This window comes from Nematostella vectensis, chromosome 7 (genome assembly GCF_932526225.1).
Source record: "Nematostella vectensis chromosome 7, jaNemVect1.1, whole genome shotgun sequence".
Classification (NCBI taxonomy): domain Eukaryota; kingdom Metazoa; phylum Cnidaria; class Anthozoa; order Actiniaria; family Edwardsiidae; genus Nematostella; species Nematostella vectensis.
The window spans coordinates 7,996,529-8,020,639 of record NC_064040.1 but is presented as its reverse complement, the minus strand read 5'-3'; the positions used below and the strand labels follow the sequence as shown (position 1 = coordinate 8,020,639).

The 24,111-nt window shown below is 41.7% G+C and overlaps 4 protein-coding genes and 1 long non-coding RNA gene across 9 annotated transcripts in view; 3 read left to right on the top strand and 2 right to left on the bottom strand.

Annotated features, from left to right (window-relative positions):
* Positions 1–4,786, top strand: part of LOC5504439 — a 15,484-nt gene extending 10,698 nt beyond the window's left edge. Inside the window, exon 4 of the mRNA XM_048730232.1 lies at positions 505–4,786. Coding sequence (XP_048586189.1) covers positions 505–2,014 — 1,510 coding nt within the window. The 3' untranslated portion in view covers positions 2,015–4,786. The remainder of the gene's footprint in view (positions 1–504) is intronic.
* Positions 4,464–24,111, bottom strand: LOC116612144 (protein sidekick). Of its 5 annotated transcripts, none has more exons than XM_032372769.2 (12): positions 23,060–24,109; positions 13,977–14,182; positions 12,679–12,724; positions 11,707–12,087; positions 10,612–10,887; positions 9,488–9,760; positions 8,441–8,746; positions 7,832–8,173; positions 6,927–7,013; positions 6,706–6,798; positions 6,493–6,526; positions 4,464–5,597 (listed from the first exon to the last, which is right to left on the bottom strand). In XM_032372769.2, the coding sequence occupies exons 2-12, from the start codon at positions 14,034–14,036 to the stop codon at positions 5,276–5,278; spliced, it is 2,220 nt and encodes a 739-aa protein (XP_032228660.2). In that variant the 5' UTR covers positions 14,037–14,182; positions 23,060–24,109; the 3' UTR covers positions 4,464–5,275. The 5 variants fall into 5 exon arrangements, with proteins under 5 accessions (XP_032228660.2, XP_048585885.1, XP_048585886.1 ...); XM_048729928.1 differs by having other exon boundaries at positions 23,250–24,109; XM_048729929.1 differs by lacking the exon at positions 23,060–24,109 and adding an exon at positions 14,286–14,900.
* LOC125568241 lies at positions 12,616–13,675 on the top strand. Its single transcript, XR_007312185.1, has 2 exons — positions 12,616–12,867; positions 13,315–13,675. It is a non-coding gene; the product is annotated as an uncharacterized LOC125568241 (long non-coding RNA).
* On the top strand, positions 14,954–16,379 carry LOC125568240. The gene is made up of 4 exons (XM_048729930.1): positions 14,954–15,284; positions 15,353–15,470; positions 15,672–15,806; positions 16,049–16,379. The coding sequence occupies exons 1-4, from the start codon at positions 15,217–15,219 to the stop codon at positions 16,103–16,105; spliced, it is 378 nt and encodes a 125-aa protein (XP_048585887.1). The 5' UTR covers positions 14,954–15,216; the 3' UTR covers positions 16,106–16,379.
* On the bottom strand, positions 16,382–20,027 carry LOC116611988. Its single transcript, XM_048730231.1, has 3 exons — positions 18,777–20,027; positions 17,212–18,466; positions 16,382–16,862 (listed from the first exon to the last, which is right to left on the bottom strand). Exons 1-3 carry the CDS (start codon positions 19,240–19,242, stop codon positions 16,382–16,384), a joined length of 2,202 nt encoding a protein of 733 aa, XP_048586188.1. The 5' UTR covers positions 19,243–20,027.

The window sequence follows — 24,111 nt, the reverse complement described above, 5'->3', positions numbered from 1 at the left end:
ATTTGATTAAGAAAAACGATTCTTGTGGTTGCAGTTCATAATCGATCATGGCCTAATCGAAAGGTTAATAAACAGGGAAGTCCCCTTTAATGCCTTGGGCAATTTCGGGGGTTGCGAGCTATTAAAGTTAAGACTTGAAAATTTGACGGTAGAGTAACGGTAGCGAATATGCTCTATCACGTGTCTACTTTGTACATGTATTATTTACCTGTAACACTTCTCTGCAGTTCCCTTCAAATATATTAACATGCTGAAATTGAACACCGTAATTCGGGTTCATTCAGTCACTTATGACAACCTTCCAATTGCAGCTGAATTTTATAAATTGCTTCCTGATTGGCGTGTACTCACTAATAGAATTTGGTTTTCGGGAATTTCCTTTAGTTCATGAAAAAAGACAGGACTCATAGTTGCGTCTGAAAAGACATAGACCAATATCGAAAATCTTTTCCTCATTCAATAATCGCCAGCATCGCTGTCAAGATTTCTCTTATAAAAATAGAGTCTAGATTCAGAAACGCCGCTAAACATCAAAAAACATCAAAAGTCACCCGATACGAGCAAGACCGTTCCTAATACGAAACAGAATGATCTAGGCAACCCCGTGTTGATGTATGGTGCCGTGATGGAGCCTAGTGGGTATTCGCGCTTAGTTGTATCTACCGTCCTCTTGCTCTTCGTTGTAGCCGGCAACAGCCTGGTGATCGCCGCGTACAAAGTTAACCCAAGACTGCGGACGGCCACCTTTACTCTCCTTCTCAGCTTGGCGGTGAGCGACCTGATGGTGGGAACAGTCTCTCTTCCATTGTGGATCTACTGCGGCACGGTCATGAAATGGCAAGTAAGCTACTCATTACGCGTGTTCTACTTAGCCTTTGACATCTTCACTGCGTTAGCATCTGTGCTCCAGCTGACCCTCATTTCCTTAGAGCGTTTTGTGGCTATTTCTCGCCCCTTTTTCTTCAAGACGCTTCGCCCGCAGGTGTACATATCTTCCATCGTATCGGTGTGGGTTCTGTCTGCTGTTTTGGCGGGATTATACCCGCTTGTATACAGACAATCCGACAAAGTATATCTCAAGGCGTATACTCTTTCGTTCATTTTCGCATTTTTCGTGTTTCCGATGATCGTTGTTACGGTCATGAATGTAGCCATTTTCGGTATCGTGAAGACATTAACGCACCGCGCTCCGCATGTCAGCTGCAACGCTGCAAGTGACTCAGGACAGAGCGTGCGTAAAGAGCGAAGGACTGCGCTCACGCTTGCAGTGGTGACGGCCCTATTTTACGCGGCATGGTTACCGTTCTTTGTTGTTACTGTTCTTGCGATGTTTTGCAGCAAATCGTGCCTTCCTACCGATAGTAGCGATGCGCTATTTCTGATGGAATTTATCAAATGGCTTCAGTACAGTCAAAGTATGTTCAACCCGCTCGTGTACACATTCCGTGACCGCGAGATTCGCCGTACCTTTCTCAGAATCATCTTGTGGTGTCAGAGAGGCCGAGTATTTCCCGAGCTTCCATCGACTAATGTTCAGCCGCCGAGTCTTCCGACGCCTTCCCGAGGTCCGCTGGTGCTAAACACGCTAAGAATACCATCATTGGTGGACGAGCAATCACATACACCTTCCACTGCCGTCACTGAACACGAGGGGGCGATGAGAAATCGAGCGCTCTCAGACACGGACTATGACGAGGCGATGATAGACCGTGTGCACTCCGACACAGGCTTTGACAAAGCGATGATGCGCCGAGGGCTCTCCGACACTGAATATGAAGAGGCGATAATCGACCGAGTGCACTCTTTAACTGATTCTGACAATGCAATGATCGACCGAATGCACTCTCATACAGACTCTGACAATGCAATCATAAACTTAGTGGATTCCGAAGTGTACACTGTCCCGGTGATGATGATACGCCGAGTACTCTCCGACGCGGATTACCAGGAAGCCACGAAGTGCAGTCATACACTGACTTCGAGGAGAGAAATAGAAGCAGAGAACTTTCAGTAACTGTCTTGGAAATACGAGGAGGGAGTATGTACCCCAGACAGAAAAAAGAAAAGAAATGTAAGCAGTCAAAGACTTTCGAGAAAAGAACAATTGCTTTCGGTGTTCTGACAATAAGATGACGTCGGCCAAATAGTGCAATTCGTCACTGACTTCGAAAGGGGAGGGGACAGGCAGCTATAAGTGCCGTCTGACACTGACTTTGAGGGGGCGAGAAAAGGCCGAATGCAGTCCGACACTGACTAGGGGGTGAGGAAAGGCCGAGTGACTTCCGACAATGACTTCAAGGGAGCGATGAAAGGCCGAGCGCCGTCCGACACTGACTTATAGGGGGCGAGGAAAGGCCGAGTGCCTTCCGATACAGACTTAACGGGGGCGGGGGAAGGTAGAGTGCCATCCGACAATGACTTATAAGGGGCGATGAAGAGCTGATTGCCATCCGACAATGACTTATAGGGGGCGATGAAAGGCCGAGTGCCTTCCGACACTGACTTAAAGGGGGCGAAGAAAGAACGAGTGCTGTCCGACACTGACTTTGAGGTAGGGAGAAAAGCCCTCACTTCTCCCACCGGAGGAGCGACGAGTAATTGACCAGAAATAGGTTAGAAATACGTGTGTGACACGACTGTGTAAATGACTGCTGATAGCTTGGCCATAAGGGTATCTGTGTGAAAGTGTATCATTTGCATGCAAGGCAAATCGCCAAAGGAACATGTTTGCAGACCACTGTTATCACCTAGTTACCTGAAAGCACTTGGAGTTTCTAAAGTAATCATTAGCGCATGTATTATCATGGAGACTGTGATACGCGAATAGATATTAGCCCATGCGTTTACGCACGTAGAAAAGACTGAAAGCGTTTGTTTCGCGATCGTCATGCAGACTTTTTTCCTTTCAGCAAAAAAAACTCAGCTCTATTTGGAGAGTAAATGGAACGCTTGGAGTAATCTTCACTTGTTGCACTCAACAAACGTCATGTCACGGAGTTTTTGAGAATGGAGGATGCAATCACAGATGACAAAGTCTCGACTTTCTTTGAGTGGCTTATTGTTGTCATGAAGGACTTAGAGGCCTCAACTTGTCATTCGATCACAAATTTATGAAAGTATGACTTCTTCATTTAAGTGGTTGTTATTAGACTGCACGTTTTTTTTATGATTGGAACAATTTCACCAGAGGGCGTCGTTAAATTTTTGTTTTCATTTTCTACAGAACTGTCGATATCCACAGCCTATAAGCCATGGAGAGATCATTTTCCGAGATTTCCGTACAAATAGCGGTTTTGTGCGAGAAAGGCCGGGATTTAGTTCAGGGAAAGTATTGCAGTCTACACAATAGTTCTTTTTAACCATGGGGAAAAAACTCTATAAAATACTATTCGCTCTTATTACCAGATTACTGGATCCTCGTAAGTTAAGGTGAGCTAAGCCGCCATATTGAAAATTACCCAGAAGACCCTGGGGACCTGCGAAGGCATTCATGTTATTTTCTCAAAGGACATTTGTTATACGCATAGGAAGGTCTAGGCTCGGTTTCCAGCCGTGGTGGTTTCAGTGCGCCCGCGGTCCTTCCCCATTCCACGGCTGGGCGCAGGGTACGAGGCTTTGTCTGGATTAGCCAATCAGAAACTTACCACTCGAAAGTCCGTCGGTTAATACATTAGCATAATTATCACAACAAGAGTTCAAAATGGCGGCCGGTGCGGAGGGTTCGAGAGAGTGTTCAACTCAGCGTTTGAAAAGTTCAGTTACGAAGACTGTAGGCCCAAACAAAAGCTTGCCGATTTCTGGTAAAAATAAAGCAACCATTAATACTAAAAAAAATAACAACCAACTACAATTGTTTTTTTAACAATTTCACTTTATTTGAAACATTTGTTTTTTCGCGCCGTCAACAAACTTACGCGCACGCGCCTCTGAATTGGCGGGAAAACCCCCGGTGAGGCCACACATCACGCATAATTATCACAGCTACGATGTGACGTCAGCACGGACATGGTGCCTCGAACGTGCGCTAGCCGTCAGTGGAGTAGCAGAGCACGACGTAACCACGGCTGGAAACCGAGCCTAAGGAAGGCCAGGCACGTGGGGGGTGGGGAAGGGGCGCACACATTCCTCTGAAGCAAGCCTTGTAAGAGGGTACTAATTTTACGAGCAGAGATTGGAGTTTGCTACGTTTCCCTGGTCGCCTTCTTGAAAGAAAGGCCTGGGTCGCTTGCCCCATTTTGAAAAAAAAAAGTTACGTTTTGGACACAAACCCCGGGTATCATCTTCATTAGCAATGCTTACAGACTAACCAACACTCGCGATTGTAAACTGCGTGGGGAAGTCCGTTACATACAACAGTCAGTTACATGTGACTATTCACATGTAACTTTTATAAAAAAAAACAGCATTCATATTTACTAAATCAATCTTGCCAAAATAATCCAAAAACAGACACAAGCAGGGCATTTATACCAACTAGTTGTCTTTTAATGCCAACAACTTTCAATGAATTTCAGGCACATTATTATATATTGTTCAACTGCAAAAATAAACAAAATTCAGAATTTACAATAAGAAATTGCGTCTGCTTGTAAAGAAAATTTCATACAAAAAAACTCTGCTGTAAGATTAGCACTACAATCGGTAATTAATAAATATGTCATTGTTCCTGTACTAAAACTGTAATATATTATCTATGTTTATAAGGGGGCATCTCATATTCTTTATTGAGTAATCCCATATTCTTCATATTACCAATTGCATAAGACTATAAAAACTTGTTATATTTTGCTGTCTCCACCGTCGATGTGAGAACCAAACTCTCGAATGTATAAGCCATGTGCGCACGCGGCCGATGATTGGTCGTGCGCGTACGTACCCAGAATCTGCTGAGGGAGTGTGCAGTCATACGTAAGGTTCGCACCGCCATCGTCACTCCGCTTCTTCAACTCTCGTGACAGAAAGAACTGCCTTTTGGCGGCCAACAGGGGGGGTGGGGGGTGGTGCTTTAAAGATGTGTGCTATGTATCAAAGTCTCCAAAGCTTTGTTCCTCAGACGCACACGTTTTTGACAACAAACACTACTCGTCTTAAGCCTTTAAGGGCACAGCATCGATGACAACTTTACCCGTATAACTCATATCCCGTAGGATACATGTTCGGGCACTTAATCGACTTGGTATAAACCTGTCAAACAGGTCACTCAACATTTGATGAACTTGGTATAAACCTGTCAAACAGGTCACCCATCATTTGATGCAACTTGACCATAAACCTGTCAAACAGGTTCTTCATTTGTAGTTCTCATTGGTTCATATATCTCCCTGTCTGACGTAAGAGGACTCTGTTCGTTTAGAGAGCACTGTGACGAGCCCGCCGAGCTCAGGGAGCTCATGGAACCGCGCTTGCGCTTAATGGCGGACGCTTGCCGCGGCTCAATCTTGGTCAACGGCACTTCCTCAACGTCTATAGGGAGTGACGGCAAGGGCTCACGGAACGAATGCTCTTCTTGTAAGGTGTAGTGATCATCTCGTGAAGTTTGTCTTGTCTGGTGGGACTGCACGGGTGTGTAGTTGTTTGGGTTGCTTGGGAAAGATGGCATGTTAAAAAGAAAAATTTACTTCATGTGCAACCATACACTGACCACCATGTGCAACCAACCACTAACCACCATGTGCAATCATACACTGACCACCATGTGCAATCATACAATGAACACAATGTGCAATCATACACTGACCACCATGTGCAATCACACATAGAACAAAATGTGCAATCACACACTGACCACCATTTGCAATCACACACTGACCACCATGTGCAATCATCCACTGACCAACATGTGCAATCAGCCACTGAACACCATTATACAACCACACCCAGGCCACCATGTGCATTCATACATTGACCACCATGTGCAATCATAAACTGACCACCATGTTCAACTATAGACTGACCACCATGTGCAATCACACACTGACCACCACATGCAATCATACACTAACCACCATGTGCAATCCTGCACTGACCACCATGTGCAATCATACACTGACCACCATGTGCAATCATACACTGACCACCATGTGCAATCATACACTGACCACCATGTGCAATCATACACTGACCACCATGTGCAACCACACACTGACCACCATGTGCAATCATACACTGACCACCATGTGCAATCATACACTGACCACCATGTGCAATCATACACTGACCACCATATGCAATCATACACTGACCACCATGTGCAATTATACACTGACCACCATGTGCAATCATACACTGACCACCATGTGCAATCATACACTGACCACCATGTGCAATCCTGCACTGACCACCATATGCAATCATACACTGACCACCATATGCAATTATACACCGACCACTACGCCTAATCCCACACTCACCACCATGTACAACTACACATCCTGTAATATTAATTTCAATTAATTTCAGTAATTTCGATGCAGTGCGTCAAAAACAACTTACCCTTTCAATCCACTTTGACTTGCTTTGATATTAACTGAAAGAAAAAAATGTTCTTAATTTGATCACCGCCATTGATACTTAGTTCTATTAATCTAAAACACCAGTATCAATACAAATATCTTCAGACTGCTCAGCATGGCTCAGCGTTTTTTTCAAAAAAATGTGCCATTCCTCTTTAAATACCTAATATATAAATTGACAGCTGTCACTCACCCGCCAGCTTATTTATTCGAAAAATGAAGACAACTAGCACGACTAGAAGGACCATGTTAGCCAGCACGGAAACCGCGGTCACGACAAGGAACGCTGAAAAATGAATGCACAATAGATTTTAAGTACTTTCTGATAAGGCATGAGTTTTTTGACTGGGCTTATAGTGTTATAAAACGCAGACAGCATAAAATGACTCAGATATATGCTCTGGTATTACTTACTGTGGCAATCTTGTTTTACTGGTGTCACGGGAACTTTGTCCTCATGATCAAAATGATTGTTTTCTTTATTTCCAGGTCTTGATATATCTGGAGAAAAGTCATTGTCAATTGCATTTTTTCACCTTTTTCAATAAACGTTGTCAGGGCAAATGGCGAATGGCGATTGGCAAATGGCAGTTCTGAGGCCAATCGCTGCTTATGGGTATAATTATTTGTAAGAATAAAGATGGTAAGTAATATAATCGCAGAAGTTATGTTCACATTTTCCTACATTCAGTAGAATTTTGATGGGCTCCATGGTATTTTTTGATAAAAGAACTGCCTTTTGACAATTGTCATTTTCCGTTTGTACTGACAACATATTTTGAAATAGGTTTATGTCTCGTTGGGAATTCCGTTTAATACGCGTTGATTACGTATGCAGTTATAAGCTAGCATAACAGAGGGGACAGGGAAACCAATACCCCCCGTAGAGCCCCCAAGATTCTACAACTAGCATATGGCACTTCCACTCGCCTTGAATACGAGGAACGACTGAGGATTTCCCCTCTTCCAGACCCCACCCCCACCCCTGTTTCACGAAGTTCCCCCGCTCCAAAAGATAACATCTGGCTCCCTTGCACGTTGAGCACATGACGTCCATTTAACCCGAGTGTGGTCCACAAACAGACAGCATCAGGCCCGCGCGAGCGCGTAACCAGCATAAACCCACTCGGGCACCCCGCATCCTCGGGGACCCTGTTTGCCCGATCTCCGCGACGCTCTGGGTCCCCGACGATCGCACCCCGCTAATAATATACATCTTATCTGCGTGGATGCCACACATATAACACATTTACGTGTTTATCGCACGAAACCCGCGTGTTCCCGACGTGCTAACCGCGCACAACTACGGCACTACTTACTTGCTACGATCCTGATTTCTAGAATCTTCGACTCGTCAATCTCACTCTCGCCGAACCTATTCCATGACGTCACAACAAACTGATACGTCACTTCCGGTTCAACGTCGGTAAAGTTGTACTCCAGGTCAGCAGGCACGGTTATGTTAACAAGTTGTCTCCAAGACGACGTGATGTCACCGGAAGTGAGGACGCGGCGATAGAGAGTGTACATTGTTATAGGGCTGTGTAAGTTTGTAACAGCTGCCCACATAATAGTAATTGTTGATTGGTCACTTGATAGTCTCGCTTGCCATACTCTGGGTGAAGTCGGATATAAAGAAACGTTGTCTCCCGTGACATTATCTGATGGGAAATATTGAAAAGAGCTTTTGTTTATTATCATCACACCCGTAGCCATGGGGAAGGGGTCTAGTTTGAAATAATTCTCGCCCTTGACGTAGCTAGGAGGAGATAACTAATAACTTTAAGAAAACATGGTCCACTAAATGTGAAACAATCTCTGCCCCGCTCAAAATCAATGTGTAGAATTCATATCCGGAAATAGTGTTGAAAGGCCAGAAACATTAGCCGTGACTCTTTGCGTTTCTGTTTGCGACATAGACAACTCACCCCGTGCGATGCCCAATCTGACTCCCAAGGCTTGGGAATCCTTCTTCTCGCTCTCCCCAAACTCATTCCATGACGTCACAATAAATTGATACGTCACTCCGGGCTTTAGACCCAAGACCTCGTACTCTAGGGCAGTAGTCACGTTGGCCACCTGAGCCCATGGTAACGTGACGTCACAGTCACGCATTACGCGTCGATATATAGTGTATTGCGTGACAGGGCTGTGCTGGCTGTAATGCATTTGCCATCGAAGCGTGACCGACGTATTTGACGGGAATTGGCGCACCAGTGGCGAATTTGGAGGTCCTATGGAAGATCGGTCAAATTATAGATGTTTCTAGAAAATATTTATGTTCAGTAGTTTAATTGTATGGGTAGCGTGCGTGAAGCAGCTGGCGACGGGGCGTCGCTCTGTGCCTGTCACCTCTGGGTTCCGGGTTCGATTCCCGGTTCCGACGTGAGTTGAGTTAGTTGGTTTTCGCCTTTGAGTTAGTTGGTTCTCGAGTTTGTTCAATGACGACAAGGGTTTTTCTCCGGGTTCTCCGATCTCCCTTCCTCCAATAATCCAACTATTTCGATCTAAGCTGTGTTCCATGGTCAGACTTAGAGCAAAAAAAATGGCAAGTTTTCCCAAAATAAGGTCTGGTTATCTTCGGTAAGCTTGAATTTTTGCATAGAGGTTCCTTATGACCTGTTAAGCAACATAGTGTTTTTCTCTAGAAATCAGAAATTAAGCCAACTTTGCTCGCTAATGTCTAAATTTCATATCTTCTAAATTTCTTTAAAATTTGGAATTGAGCTTTTGGTCAGAGGAACTCCTTGTATGCGGAATCTTGAGCTTATATATTAATAATTGGAAAATTTCATGCCTTTTTTTTTGCTCTGTCGACATGAATGAGTCTTATGGCGGCTGCCTGGGGCGCCTTCTATGCCTTCGACTCGACCGCGTTAACGTAACAAGGCTCTCGTACTCCAGCATCCCAGCTGCAATGGCCGTGATTCCCAGATTTATTAAATTTATGTTTACCTGAGCCTGCGATCTCGTACCTTTCACAATGACGTGTGCACTGGCGGACACCGTCATAAGTTTCCCGTCATGCACTTTGGTGGCCGTACACATATAAACTCCCGAGTCGGATTCTTTCGCTTCAGGGATAAGAAGGATCTGGTTGCCATAGCTACAGCCGTTGGAGCGGATTCTCCCTGCGCCTGTAGGTCTGTGCCAAGTGATCAGCGAGCTCTCGTTGGGACCCAGGATGCATTGCAGGCTTATTTCCTCCCCTGCTTGCACTGTAGTGTTTTGTGGCGGGAAGAGAATATCTGGCAAATAATAAAACGTATTGGTTAAAGAGGCACGGCAAGTCGATATCCTAGTATTTCCATAAGTTTAAGTTTAGGCTAATTATGAAAATCTATTGTGGTATTTTGTATGGAAATAGGTAAATGTAGTATAAAACGTTGTTTTTGGGATAAAAGCAATAAAGTCTGAAATGAAAAGAATATTGAACATTGATCACATCCGCACTGATTACATCCGCAATGAGTAAAACTTTCCTTTTGGGATAAAAACAATAAGGTCTGAAATAAAAAGAATACTAAACATTGGTCTCATCCGCACTGATTACATCCGCAATGAGTAAGTCCTAAAAAGAGCTAATATGGGGCCGCTAAGCAAGGAATTAAAAGGGCAGAAGACCAGAAGAGACCAGAAGACCTAAGAAAGCGAGGAAGACCTAAAACAACTTGGAAAAGGACCGTGGAGAAGAAGAGGGACGAGGGGGGGGAGGGTGGGGGGGGAGGAAGGGGGGGGATGGGAGGAGTTGCGGGTAAAAGCGGCTGACCGAGAGAGGTGAAAAAACACTGTGGAGGTCATTAGTACCCACAGCCCATTTTCAAACGTTATAATGCATTTAAACTGCTGAAAAAAGTAGGAAGCCAAATGCACTAACAGCGCCCCCTCTGTCTGGGAGCAAGCGTACGAGATTGTATGAGAAACGGTCACGTAAAGGACAAAGTCAAGCTCATGGTCACGTATACACAGGCAACGCAACACAAAGATCAAAGTGCTAAGGTCACGCAATAACATATCACAAAGCTCAAAGCTGGTAATATCACGTGATGAAGCCACGTAATACAAACGTAACGCAGTGCCATGGCCATGTGTCACTCACATTGCACGCGAATTCTAGTCTGTAGGACCAGCGATTGTTCGTTTGGATTATTGCTTGCTTGGCACTCATACACTCCACCCTGATCCCTGTGCACACCGCGCATGCTTAGAATCGCGATACCAACACCGCTGGCCACGACGACAGATTTGCCTCCAGTCCACCATAACCACGTGATATTCGGGTTTGGGGATCCTCGCGCGGAGCACGGGACATTTAAATCCTGGCCCTCGGGTATCGTGTACACGCGGGACGGTACAGCCACGAACTCGGGACGGTCTGCGCACGGCACACATACAAATACAAACACAGGGTTAGTGGAAAATATTAGCATAGAGGACACACTATTTGTAGGTTTAGGTGATAGTTATTATCGCTTAGTCTCGGGCAGTGGTAGAATTAGGAGGAAGTATCATTATTAACTTACAGACATAAAGACGTTACATTTGTCAGTTTGTCGACCAAAGCAAGGTCTATGACATGTGCGAATGGTTTAGTAAATGTGAGTTACGCGTTACTGGCGGGGAGTGATAATTTTATTGCCAGATCAGTACTCGTGATCACAATAGACATTTAGACGAGAGAATTGAGAATATAGACGTAGTAACAGTTAACGTCATCCATGCACTAAAATAATTGACTACGGTATACTTTAAAATATTAGGTATAGGTATAGATATTAAAGTTAGCTTTTTTCTGTGTTTCTGCGATTGCGTGTACGTTTTCGTTTCCAATCGCGTATGTTGTTGCGTTTTGGGTCCGAGTATGCGACTAGCGCTGCAAAGTGTCACTATTTGCGTTTAGTTTTGCGTTTGCAGTTAAGCCACGTTATTTTACGTCTGCGTTTGCGCCTACCCTCGCGCCGCCCGATTATCGTTTGCGTTCATCATTGGAGTATTTTGGTTGTTTATGGCAGACCTCTGTTTCCGTATAATCTTGTGTGTGCGTCGACGTCTGTGATCGCGACTATATTCATTTTAGCGCTTACGATTGTTCATCTACCTCTTGTCTGTGTCTATGTCAGGACTTGTGTCTACGTCTGTATGTCTTACATTGACGTATGCGTATGCGTCAATGACGTATGCTGCGCGCATTTACCTGTCACGACAACTTGTATTGTGCTCCTGACGTATTTACTGATGTATGAATCCTCCCTCACCAACACTTGGCACCCGAACACCCCTTCATCTTCTCTACTCATGTTCCCAACCACTAAGGTCGTGTTAAATCCGTTATTCTCCGCGCTCAGGCGGGGTTGATATCTTGTGTTATACACCTTAAGGAAGCTGTCCCAAGGGGCGTGGTATTGGAACGCGATCGGCATGTTGCTCTCGTCCGGGTTGTAAAGACTCCATGTTATTTCTATTTCGTAGCGTTTGGAGCTGGACTTGAGATAGTACTCCCAGTCTAGTTTAGCTGCGCTGCCATTGGAAACGTAGAGGATTCGCGGTGGAGTTTTAGTGAACTTCAGCTCTGTTTCTGCAAAGTACATGTTCATAAGTCAACTTCCTGACGTTCTGTTTGGGTTTCCTGTGGCAAGAGAGCCAGCACAGACAACCCGAGGAGGGTTTCGCGTCACATCATCAGCCATATGAAACCCGAAACAGCACAGCTACCCCCCTCCCCCTCCCCCCCCCCCACCAAAAAAACCCGAAAGAGATAAAGCTGCATGGTGTAAGATATTAAGTGCAAGCCCTCATATCAATAAATCGCCCGTCATATCAACAAATCTGTTTTTTCAAACGCGATCCCTTCCAGATAATAAAACTGGGGGGGGGGGGGGGGGACGGGTTTGGAGCGAGGGCCACTCTTATGAAAATACGAAAAGATGTGAATCACTTAACTTTATTTGCAGGAGACCTGCCCCCTTACAATAAACAAACTATTTTTTTACTAGCCTGCTGGCAGGCGGTACTCGGTGTTATCATCGCGGAAAACCCTCTCCGTTCGGTGATCGGGCGCCATATTGTATTCTAAGCCGCACGGTTCCTGGGGGCGAGCGCCCCAGGAACCGTTTTCCGCGATGATAACACCGAGTACCGCCTGCAAGCAGGCTATTTTTTTACTGACCTGTAGAAGATGGCGTTACACGGAAAACTGCCAAACAGACTAGAACCTGAAAAAGAAGCGCGATTAGTGAAACAACGAAACAGTTCTCGGTCCGCACTTAATTGAAACGAGGCGTGAAGATGACAAAATGGCGGCGATGCATAAGCCCAGGAAGGGGGCAAATTGTTTAAGTTATACATACATAAGAAGGTAAAAATGAGACATTGTCCGGTTAAGAGAGGTTCCAAAGTTTAAGTTCACTGTCTGGCTAAGAGAGGTTCCAAAGTTTACACTTTAAAATGTGAATTAACACTTGTTTTAAACACTGTTTTCTCTGTCCTAATGCAAATTTTCGGCGCGTTGTGATCTAAAGCTGAATACCCAGCTGGATTAGCTTGTGGTACAACCGAGAGGAGAAAGAGGCGCGCAGGAGGTTTTCCGATCCAAAATAAGCATAAGTCTCTAAGCCTTAATCCTATCCTCTACATAGAATAAAGTATGAAAAACTGATAAAATAAAAAAAGTATGAAAAACTGATAAAATATATATTAAAATAAAGGTAGGTCCCTTGTCGTCATTGAAGTATATGGATGTCGGTCAAATGAGAATAGTTTTATGCTATGTCATATCGACCTATATCGCTTTTATTTGTTTAAGTTGCAGAAAATAACCGCTCGCAAAATTCCCAGAAGCGGATGACGTAGGCTCTATGTAAGTATAACTTATAACTTCCTCTTGAAGGATTTCCTGAGCAATTAAAATTCTTTCTTATTATTTTATCAGGGCCAATCGATTCTCTGCTGCTTTTTGACACTCTTAGCGTTTTATAGGACGGGTTCTATGTCTTTATTTAGAAACACATTGCTCTAAATTTTGTTATCGAAATTAGTGTCAAAGTGATTAAAATGACTTTGCATCACGTTCACATTCAAACAAATACGAAAGTTGTCAAAAATAACTACTTTTCATAACACAACATAAAAACCAACGTAATAATAAAAGAAAATCATTACAAGCAGTAATTGTTGTTATCCTTGTCACGAAATATTAAAGCCTGGCACTATCATGAAGTGGGATCAAAAGAAATGGAAATAGCCCTAAAAGTTAACACCTAAAAAAATAATCTCAGCAAAATTTATCTCTCTCTACACATTGCTGGCTTAAACAACATTATTGCTGATTCGCGGTATCAGAATCCCTATTTTCATTTCAATAACGCCAAACCTCAAACCACATCTCACACACAAAAAAACAGCGATGAATTTCAATGATTTTCGATGACAAATAAATAGGATAAGTTGACCTTAGGTGTTACGTACCAGTAAAGTAAAACGCTGCCACCGTAAGGAATCCAGGAATATCGACTTCTCCGCTGCCATATTGTTTTCATGTTCTGTTATTGGAAGACGATGTTACGTGAAGGTCTGTTCATCGCCTGCGTGAGGTCCAATTTCAAACTGCGTTTCACGCGAAGAGCACAATCTTTATTGGTCAAGCCTTGTAAATGACGTCCCTTGTTATTGCTCTAGAAAGAAGATGGGTGATCGTTTTAGTTTCGCTTAGGTTGCTGTCTTTTTGACCTCAATATTTATGTAGAGTTGTTATTGTTTTGTGATAATTACAAGTACTTGTGGTCAAAGTCCTCGCGTTACAATCAATATTTGCTGACAAAGTTGTCACATGATTTCGCATTGCGCGTAAACAATCGTATTGTATGAAGGTCAACTATATCTTCCGTTTGACTCTCGGTTCCTTTCATCACAAGAGCCTTATTTTTAGAGGCTGCGCTTAAACGATTAATGGTCAAACAATTTTTAACTTTTACTTTATGTTGTCACACGCTCTGCTAAACTTGGCCAAGGTCCCATTTTATAATCCTCACAACAAGAGATTATTGCGTCACGTGCTTCGCTACGTGCTCTGTATACGGAATATTAGTATAAACCACTCACATAATATTAGAATCGTAATTTTTAAGGTAGTATGTGAGTGGATTTATACTAAAACAATAAGACTACTCGAAGCAACGACGACGGCAACGTGGACGACGGCAGAAAACCATGGAATTTGATTCAGAATTCAATAGTAGCACATGAAAATGCATTCTGTCTAATATATTTCAGCCGTTTTCCATCAAACCAGGAAGAGAAAACTCCATCATTCATGATGAAATTGAGAACGCGGACGTTTGCACTGTAAACTCCTGTAGCTACGTTCGCTACTGTAGAAATAATGTCCTTTTATTTATATCTATCTCTGACTATGATGTTTTGCTTATTCCATTGCAATTAAGGTACTAGCACTGGCTAATTTCGGGTATCTCCATTTTTCTCGGAAGTGCCGTGTTTTGTACAATTTATATGTGCAATTTGAACATCCGAACTAATTTTTCTATTTTTTCCAAAAGCGAATACAGAATCAGTGAACGAAAATGGGGCCTTTTACCGGAACCGGAAATAAATTTACTTTGCTGATTCGAAGGAAGTGACGCTTTGTCACATAATATCCACGTTTTGTTCACACCTTCGGCTGGGCACATGCGACACGATCGGCTTCAGCATGGCGGCTGAGAATTTGCAACTCGAAGCAGCTTTCTTGGCATTCAACGCCGAGTTTGCAAGGAATGGGTAAGACAAGTATATCATTGTCTTTCGACGATTTTTAGTGTATAATCAGTATTCCCCTTTGATTTCAGATTTGGACAGGCGCCCGCAGGACTTCTAGGTATTCTGAGGCATTTTCGCCTCCGAGAAGGGGAGAAAGTTAACGAAGGCCGCGCCAGGCTTTACAAGCGCCTCTGGTGCTTACTGTGGGTAGGTTTCGCCTGAAAAACTCTAATCAAATGTAGTTAAGTGTCATTAGATTTTAAGTGAACAACAAAAAGTCTCTCATCTTCGATTTTTGTCCAAATATGATACTTTGTCCTGGTCTTATCAACCTTGGAATGTGAATATATGTTGTTGCAAGATTGTGGGAATTTTAATTGTTTCTCACGCCGTATGTTTGTATTCTAGTTTGGAAGTAAGAAGACATTGGGGGCCGGCCTTCCGCGATGGCCGACGTACGTTTACCCGGAGAGCCTGAAAGCGATCGTCAGGCTCATTGTTCCGGGTAGCGTACAAGATTTTGAGGACCCGGACCACGATTCGGTAGGTGACACACTATGATAAAAAAAAACTTAGCAAATTTATGGACTCCAAGCTTGTTTGGGGCTCAAGTTTCACTTGCAAATGTGTTATATCTATTGGTCAACGAATTTTAGTTTTTCCTCAAACCCTGCCAATAACATGACAGTTGTTTATTATTTTTCTTTTCATTGTAAAAATAATTTGTGCGGCTTCGGTATCCTTGGATTCGTATTCACCCATGTATTTTTTTGTTATTTTTTTAGGTATACAAGATCAACATTGCAATTTTGGCCGAGGCAAAGTGGCCAAAGACGAAGTAGAAACGAGATGATTCGAATCTATTTTTATTGATTTTATTGATTTATCTACATTGTATTAGTTACTTTTCTATAAAAAAGTGTTTTCAATAAACCCATAAAATACAGTTTTAGTTATGTCTGTGTTAGTTAGATAAAAAGAACCAAGACTAGAACTGAAAAACATGTAAATGTCTGACACTGACCAGCCTCATTTTCATGTATAAACTTGACTAGAACATCTATCATATTTTGTATGCTGTATAAAGTGTATAATAAACTTGAACATGTTGTGTAATTCTACTCTTTGTTTTTGGGATTCTCACTACAGTCCTTGTGAGAAGTGAGCTGGTGGGTGGTTGATCCACACTTACATGGCCGCTTTCCACTTATTACAGTCCTTTGTCTTAGCATGCTCTCTGCCTCTCTTATCAGTGCTGGATCATCATCATCATCATCTAACTCGTCATCATCTTCAGTGCCATATGTATGCAGCACTGCCTGCCTTTTGTTCCACTTCTTTCTCTCTTCCTGGTCTTCCTGTCTAGCTTGCTTATTGGATATTCGCTGCTTCTTGGCTGCCTCTGTCTTTTGTTTCATGAGGTGGTTCATCCTGTCCTCAGTTGCTTTATCAAGCGCCTTTTCAATGGAAGGAAGCACAGGCAGATGGAGTCGAGTGTAAAGGTCCTTTATCCAGTGGTATTCCTTTCCACGATTTTCCCAGCACCATGTCATATTCCCCTGGGCCAACCCACAGTTTGTTGATGTAATATAGTGCAACCTAAATTGGGAAACATCCAATGCGCATTAGATCATATAGATAATGAATTTTGCGCTATATAAATAATAAAATTATTATGTATTTATTACTAATTTAAAACAAGGCTGGGGGCACTGGTATGTTACACATGTAGCAAAAAGCATGAAATTGAATCTTTCATTACTTATCCCACTTCTTATTCCACCCAAGGCACCCTTCCTTTGAAACAACTGTCCAGGGCATAACTTTTCATACTAACACAATTCATTCACTGAAACTGTTTAGTGGATGTTCTAAAATAGTGCCTTTAGCATAGGTGATTTATAATGCCAGATTCTGTCTGTTTTCTATATTTTGTTATATGTCTTACCTATTGAGACTTTGGTCTTTAGCACGAAAATGGGGAAGCACGTTGAAATGAGCCTCACACTGATTGGAATGGCCACGGCCCATCTCAGGATGTATTACTGATTTCGCGTCAGCAGCTCGTAGCTCGCACTCCAGTTGGTAGGCCATGTGATGAAATGGACACGACAACTTGTTTTTTGTCGAATATGGTATTCCCTCACATTTCAACTCAAATTCGTCTTTGCATTCTCCACATGAACAAACTGTTTCTGTATGGAAACCACAGTTCCCTCCCTCCCAAGAGTGTTTATCAACAATATGGTGCTGGCTCAATGCTCTCATGCGTCTAGCATATTCTTCGGGAGAGTCACACTGCTGCAAACAGCAAAAATGGTTAACTCTAGCATTTTTCAGAAACTGCTCTGAAAAGCAACCACAGTTCTTTGAATGGCGTGTGCAATGGCACTTCAAGTTCTCCATTTCTGGAAACAGTTCTTTCCATTTAGAAATATGGCCACTGGTGAATGCCTTCTGCTTGGCAAAGTCCTTCAGATTATTCCCGTGGGATCTACCCACATGCCCACCACACTTGTATACTCTTTGAGGGGGTTCCTCCCCATAGACATTGTGAACTGACTTCTTTGAAGAAGAGTCCCCATCCTGCCAAACACAAATAATATCACACCCTTCTTCTTCTGCCTGTCCATAGCATTCCTCAGCAAGAACTCCTTCCATAGACTTGGCCGTGCCGTGGTACAATTCCTCACCCTCTTCCTCCTCAGTTATTTCTCCCCTCATTGATTTGTGCCCATACCACAGAAGCCCTTGGGTCATATAATTCTTTACAATGAATGACCCATTTTTACTGAAGTGTCCACGGGTGTGCCAAACCCCGTCTGACGTAACGACAGCACGGTCCCAGCTCCCAAGATCTACACTGTTCATCTTTTTCATTTTTTCTTTTTCATCTTCGCACATCTCGTTTACGATTTCTTCAATGTGGGGATATATCAGTTTAATCACCTCGTAAAATCTGTTCTTGGAAATTGCGGGTATCCCAAGGCAATTGTTCAGTGTTTTCTGGAATTTAGAAAATCCATGTCCAGTAAGAATAAACGCCACTGCAAGGGCCAGACCAACCACAGTGCGACGAGAACCTTCAACAGCTAATGATCCTTCAAAACTCAAGCGTCTGTTGGTGCAGCCATTACAAACATAAAGAACATTTATAGTTCCACCAAGGCCAACAGTATCTATCTTTGCTGGAATCAATATGCCTAAAAAACACAAAAACAGTATATCAATATCTGAGTATAATGGTCAGGATGGAATTAGAATGATTGATTTTCTTTTGCCTTTTTACTAGAAAATTATATGCAATAGTTCTTTTTTTTTTTCAATATGTTTAGCTTGGAATTATAATATGAAGGGTAATATGAGGGTCAGGGACCTGGAGTCTCTTGCTTTATGTAAGCTTATACAGTGCAAACAACATCGTCTAGTGAGTGTTTTACAATGCAAGGACGCCGTTGCCTGTCAAACAATAACAGTCAAAATCAAAGCATGCAAACCAAAATTATGTTGTACCTTGGCAACCTGGTGTAGCACATCGAGAATTACGGTTGACCTGATCGACAAGATTTGTTAGCTGCGTTGATTCAGCGACAAATAGCTGTCGTTCGAGAGTTGGCTTGTCCTGTTCGCCTTTCTCTTGAAGCGCAGCGTTTACTTTTTGGACTTTACTCGGGCTTGGCAAAAACTCCTCCTGGGAAGAATCCTCATACTCGGAGCTTTCATCGTGTAAATTAATGCCACGTTCCTCCATTCTTTTTTTAGCTCGTGCCATGCCATGGTAGACGGTTTTATTCGGAGAAATGACTTTCACAGCATCTCCAGTGGAATAGCTTTTTGTCTCGGTCCTCCAAAGCGAAGGCAGAACTACATCTTGCCTCGAAGACACGCCGGTCCCTCTTGCTTCAGCTCCGAGTTTTCCTCTTTGCTGAAGAGACTTCCTTCTCTGAGACTTTGTTTGTTTCTTCTTTTTCGGAGCCATAAAAGGCAGAAAAAAGCTAAGGTTTAGTGATGTTGAAATATTGTTTGTTTCTCGTTCGATGATGGTTGTAATGTGAGATCACGCTTCGACGCACCGGAAGTAAATTGTGCATGTCACGCCTCCTGATAGGCTAGATCCTAGCAACCAGCCATAACATATCGTATTTTTGTGTTCCTTTGTATGGAGGGGACGGGAAATGTTGTCCATCATGGCAGCTAGGAAATGTGTAAGTGGGTTTTGAGAGCTTCGATTCAGTTTCTGCGAGTTTTAACGAATTATTTTGACCAAATACCTGCCTAATAGGACTCATGGGAGTTTCTTTTTCATTTTTTAAGTCGACAATAATGGCATTCTAGCTGCAATTTGCCATGTTGCTTAACCATTTTGAGCTAAACAATCTGTAGCTTGCGAACTCCATTCCGAAGAAAGGGGGGTAAATTGTGATGAACCCTCCCCCTTCATTTTTGAAGTGATTTTTTTTGCCACTTTTAAAAGGGGTAAAACAGTTTGCAAGCTACAAATTGTCAATGCAACTAGTTACTTTAGAATACCGAAATAATTATATCCATAGCACACGCGGTTAAAGAGAAAAAGGTGAACGAGTGATTTTTATGACACGGGGGGGGATAGCGCTAATCCAATTAGGAGAGGGTATCACATTACAAAAATATCATGAATCCATTGTATTATAACTCTTTTATAATGTGTAGAAATATGGATATTTTAATGTTGAACGTTGGGAAGTTTTGAGCTTCCAAAATACCCCCAAATAGCCAGTGCTACTACCTTAAATTATAATTGATCGCCAAGCGCGAACACATCTTTTACGATCGCGTTGTCCTAGCCGTCGTCGTCGTCCTTGCTTAAGGTCCCTATTGACTCATAGAAAACTCGAACTCGTAGTCTAATTGTTAAATAAAAATATTCTGAGGTGAATTTTCATTATATATTACAATTTTATGTCGTAATGCACGCGTCAATCGCTCCGAGATCCGTTTTTCAACAAAGAACTGTCGACTGGATGAATAATCCATATAAGAAGCTCACTTTTAAACTAAACGTTCCAGTTTTTATTAGGCAGGTACGGCGTAGAAAAGAAAAATAATGCAGCATTTTTTTGTGTGAAATTGGTCAGTATATAAATTTAAAACCTTATTTCCATTACAAAATTTAGATGAAAAATTTCACGAAAAATGACGGCTTGATATAGAAACAAATAAACAAAAGAATCTACATTTTAGGTGCCAAAATACTAATAACTATAAATCCACGGGAACGAAACAAATAAAATTTAATAGCTAATTTTGAGCAAGATAAATCATGGGTGAGCAAAAGGCGACGCGGCACGTATTCCCATTCTGGGAACGCGATAAAGGTGCGGGATGTTGACCCTCAGAACCGCGCCTAACCGCGCCTTATTTGTGCTTCACTAGCGACAGCACGCACAGGCCTACCGCGGTATTGTCTGCACACAGTTCAAGCGGGGTCCAACAATATAGATAATAAACAAAAATAAACTGAATAGAGAGGGCACAGCTCAGAGGGGGTCCAAACTGATGAATGAGATACTATATCAAAGTCTAGAAATTTTGCGGTCATATTTCAATCCAGGGAATAGTGAGTTAATCGACTGATCGAACCTCAGCAAATGCTAGTTAGATATACTTAGTCACACTTTTTGGCGTTTCTGATATTTAATGTGTTGGACGCACACAAGGTTATTATCAGCGTCCAAATCTCACCCATTCTTGTGTGAAACTTGGTTCTTTTCTTAGGCAATAAAAAGCTGATTAAAAAATATTACTTGATATCTAAGAAACTAACTTACAGAGTAAATACGCGTCGATGGTTAAAGAGTCTAGTAAACAAGTCATTGTTTAGAGAAACAAGAGATTTGAGTTTGTTTAATGTATGCTCTTCAATAGTCCTAATAAGAGGTCTGATAAAGTGATAACAAGTTGTTTGCATGGCCTTGATTTATTTTCAAAATCAACGGCAATTTGTGTATTTTTTTTGCAGTTTTTCGTTAATCACTTTAGATTTCCCCCTGAAAAGCTCCCCGCAAAGACTATGTTTTCAAGACCGCCTCCGCAGTCCAAGTCGGAACCAACGGATTAAAAATCGTTGGAGAGCCATTAAAAAGATATATATTACAATGAAAAAATGCATTGTGCATTTGTGCGAATAGCCTGAAGTTGAGCTTTGTATATGTTTGGGCAAAATCACCAGATCCATTAGATGTCTCATAAAAATGTAGACAAATATGGTTATGTTCGCAGTAGTGCTACTATATAGCTAATTCTTCCTTTAGCTACTTTATTCACCCGTAGAATATTTCTTATCTGTGAAAAATTCGGTCCCTGAGAAAATGTGAAAAATTTACAAATTAAACGTGAACTTACGGTCAGATGCTTCCAATCTTTGCTTAAAGATGCTCTGCTAAAAAGTTTTAAAGATTTAGTGCTATATCTTTCATGGAGCTAAGCCTTGGTCCTATGATTCTCCAAAAGAAACATAGATAGATGACCTTTTAGTGAGTAAAGTTTGTAGAGTACCTCTCTGCTTACCGGGTTTCCTGTGGCATAACCCTTACCGGAAAGTGTAAATCAATTAATTATTTTTCTTGTAACCAGGAAGGAAAATAAGCCTTTGGAAGGAAGATTTGGGAAAATACGGAACAACGCACGCACATTTCTGTTCTTGGTAGTGAAATTGCTATTGTCATACAAATTTATATGCATAAGCTTTATATCTTACAAAACTTCTTGTATTTTTATAATAATACTTTAAAAGAAATTCATTTAGAAAGAAAACATTCCATTCAGTCCCTAGAATTGCTTGAATCTCTTTATCGTTTTCCAAATGTTTTTAGACAATAGATGGTGGGATTGTCAAAAAAAGAGCTCTAACCGCTAACTACACCACTAAACAACTCTACCAAGAAAAATCAAGAGCACAGCACGCAAAAAGGCGACGCCAACAGACTAACAAATTCAAGAAGGTCCAAAAACAGCAGACCACATTATTACATGATAGTTATGGTCAGATAAACCACCAGAATAGAGAGATCAAAACTGTTCAATGAAAAATGTCAAATTAATCCGACTTCATGTATTTTGGCAAAGACCCTTAATCCGAGGCAACAATTCACATCCCCACGTGACTAATTTAATGAAATCAACCAAAAGCATTAACTTTTTCAGTGTGTCAAGGTCATGCTTTCGCTTTTCGCTTGTTCATTTAATTTTAGGTTTTAGTCTGCAATTTTCAAAAGGGATGTAACGAATGAGGGGTCTCTGAAGATGCCTTTATTAATTCGTGTGAATTAGAAATTTTTTTGTTTGTCATCCTCATAATGACATATGCAAATTGTCATTTTTTTTTCTTTGTATTTGACCAAAAAACGTGACGCAGTGAAATTTTGGAAAGTTCATGGAGCAAATGACTCAAATATTTCCCTTAAAATACTTGAAATTAAGCTTGTACTATTCACTAGTGGAGTTTTATAACTTAAACATTTCTTAAGCTTTGTTCCAAGACAATGATATAACTAACAAAAGACCAGAGCTCCCGAAACAAACAGTGTACATGTCTATTCCCTTGAAATTAGAAAACATGTTTTCCGATAAAATCATTCCATACTCCTCGCCCGTCTCTGTATTTCTTAAATCGAGCATTAAAATAAAACCGCAACAAACAAACAGTCATTTTAAAGTCACATCACAATAAAAGTCATTAACAAGGGTATATAGCATAATATCACGTTATAAGGAAACCACTAACAAAGGTTCTGTATCAAAAAAGAGAAACATCTTACCTGTTTTAGCCAACATCAAATTGACCTTTGTCAATCCAGTACTTTACCAATTCGAAGAAAATGTTAACTCTTTTTGACCTTGCTCCCTTAATGGGACCTTTTCTATGTCAAAATATCAGGATTATGGCTGTGTTTTTGTTGATCCAAAGTCCACTATTCTGAAGTCGTTTTTTTATAATATATTTTTTACCAGTAAGGATTTGGTTTCTTGCCTTTGTGGCTGTGGTAGTCTGAGTGTCCTTTTGTGGTTCGGCGATGCTAGAGGCAAATGTTCAAGTTTTTTTCCGAAAAAAGTAGCCTGCGTTCATATGAAGGGTAATAATGCAGTACCCAAAATGTTTGTTATTGAAATGCTAATTTATTTTGTTGTACCCAGGTTTGCGCTGTCAGCAAAACCTTTGAAAATTGGACAATGTATATTGAACAGCCTTCAAAACGCAATCGCGCATTAAAGAAAAACAAGTTTGTTGCTTAAAATAATTCATAATTATAGTGAAAATGATCTACCCTAGTTATTTTGAGTCTTTAAAGTTTTCAATATTGTTGCTCGTTTGTTTGACATAATAAAAAAGGTCTACCAGAATAAATTAAGCTTGCTTTGAAATGAATACAACACACATGCGCTAGGAAGCGTCCAATCGACACCTAGCACAAGACAGACACCTATACAGGACAGACACCTCGATTACAGGTGCATTATACAGAAATTAGACATGCAAATAACAAGCTGTTTGTCATATAATTTAAAGAACTATCGCGAAAACAACCATTGAAGCAGGTATTTTCAAATACCGACCATCGAAACAAGTCAAACAAACGCATCTTTTCCCTGCTGTAACCGTTTATGCTTCCCTATAAAATTGTATTATCATGGAGTGTGCGAATTTCTCAAACTCGAAAACAAATTAAGAAATGTTCGCTCACAGGTCGTCTATTGTTTTTAACGCTTTGAGTGTATACCAAGCTTTATAATTGGCGTGCACGCCGAATTAACTTTTCAAAACGCTAACCCTTACACGAGAGCAAGTAGGCTAATGATCTTATGCTTTTGA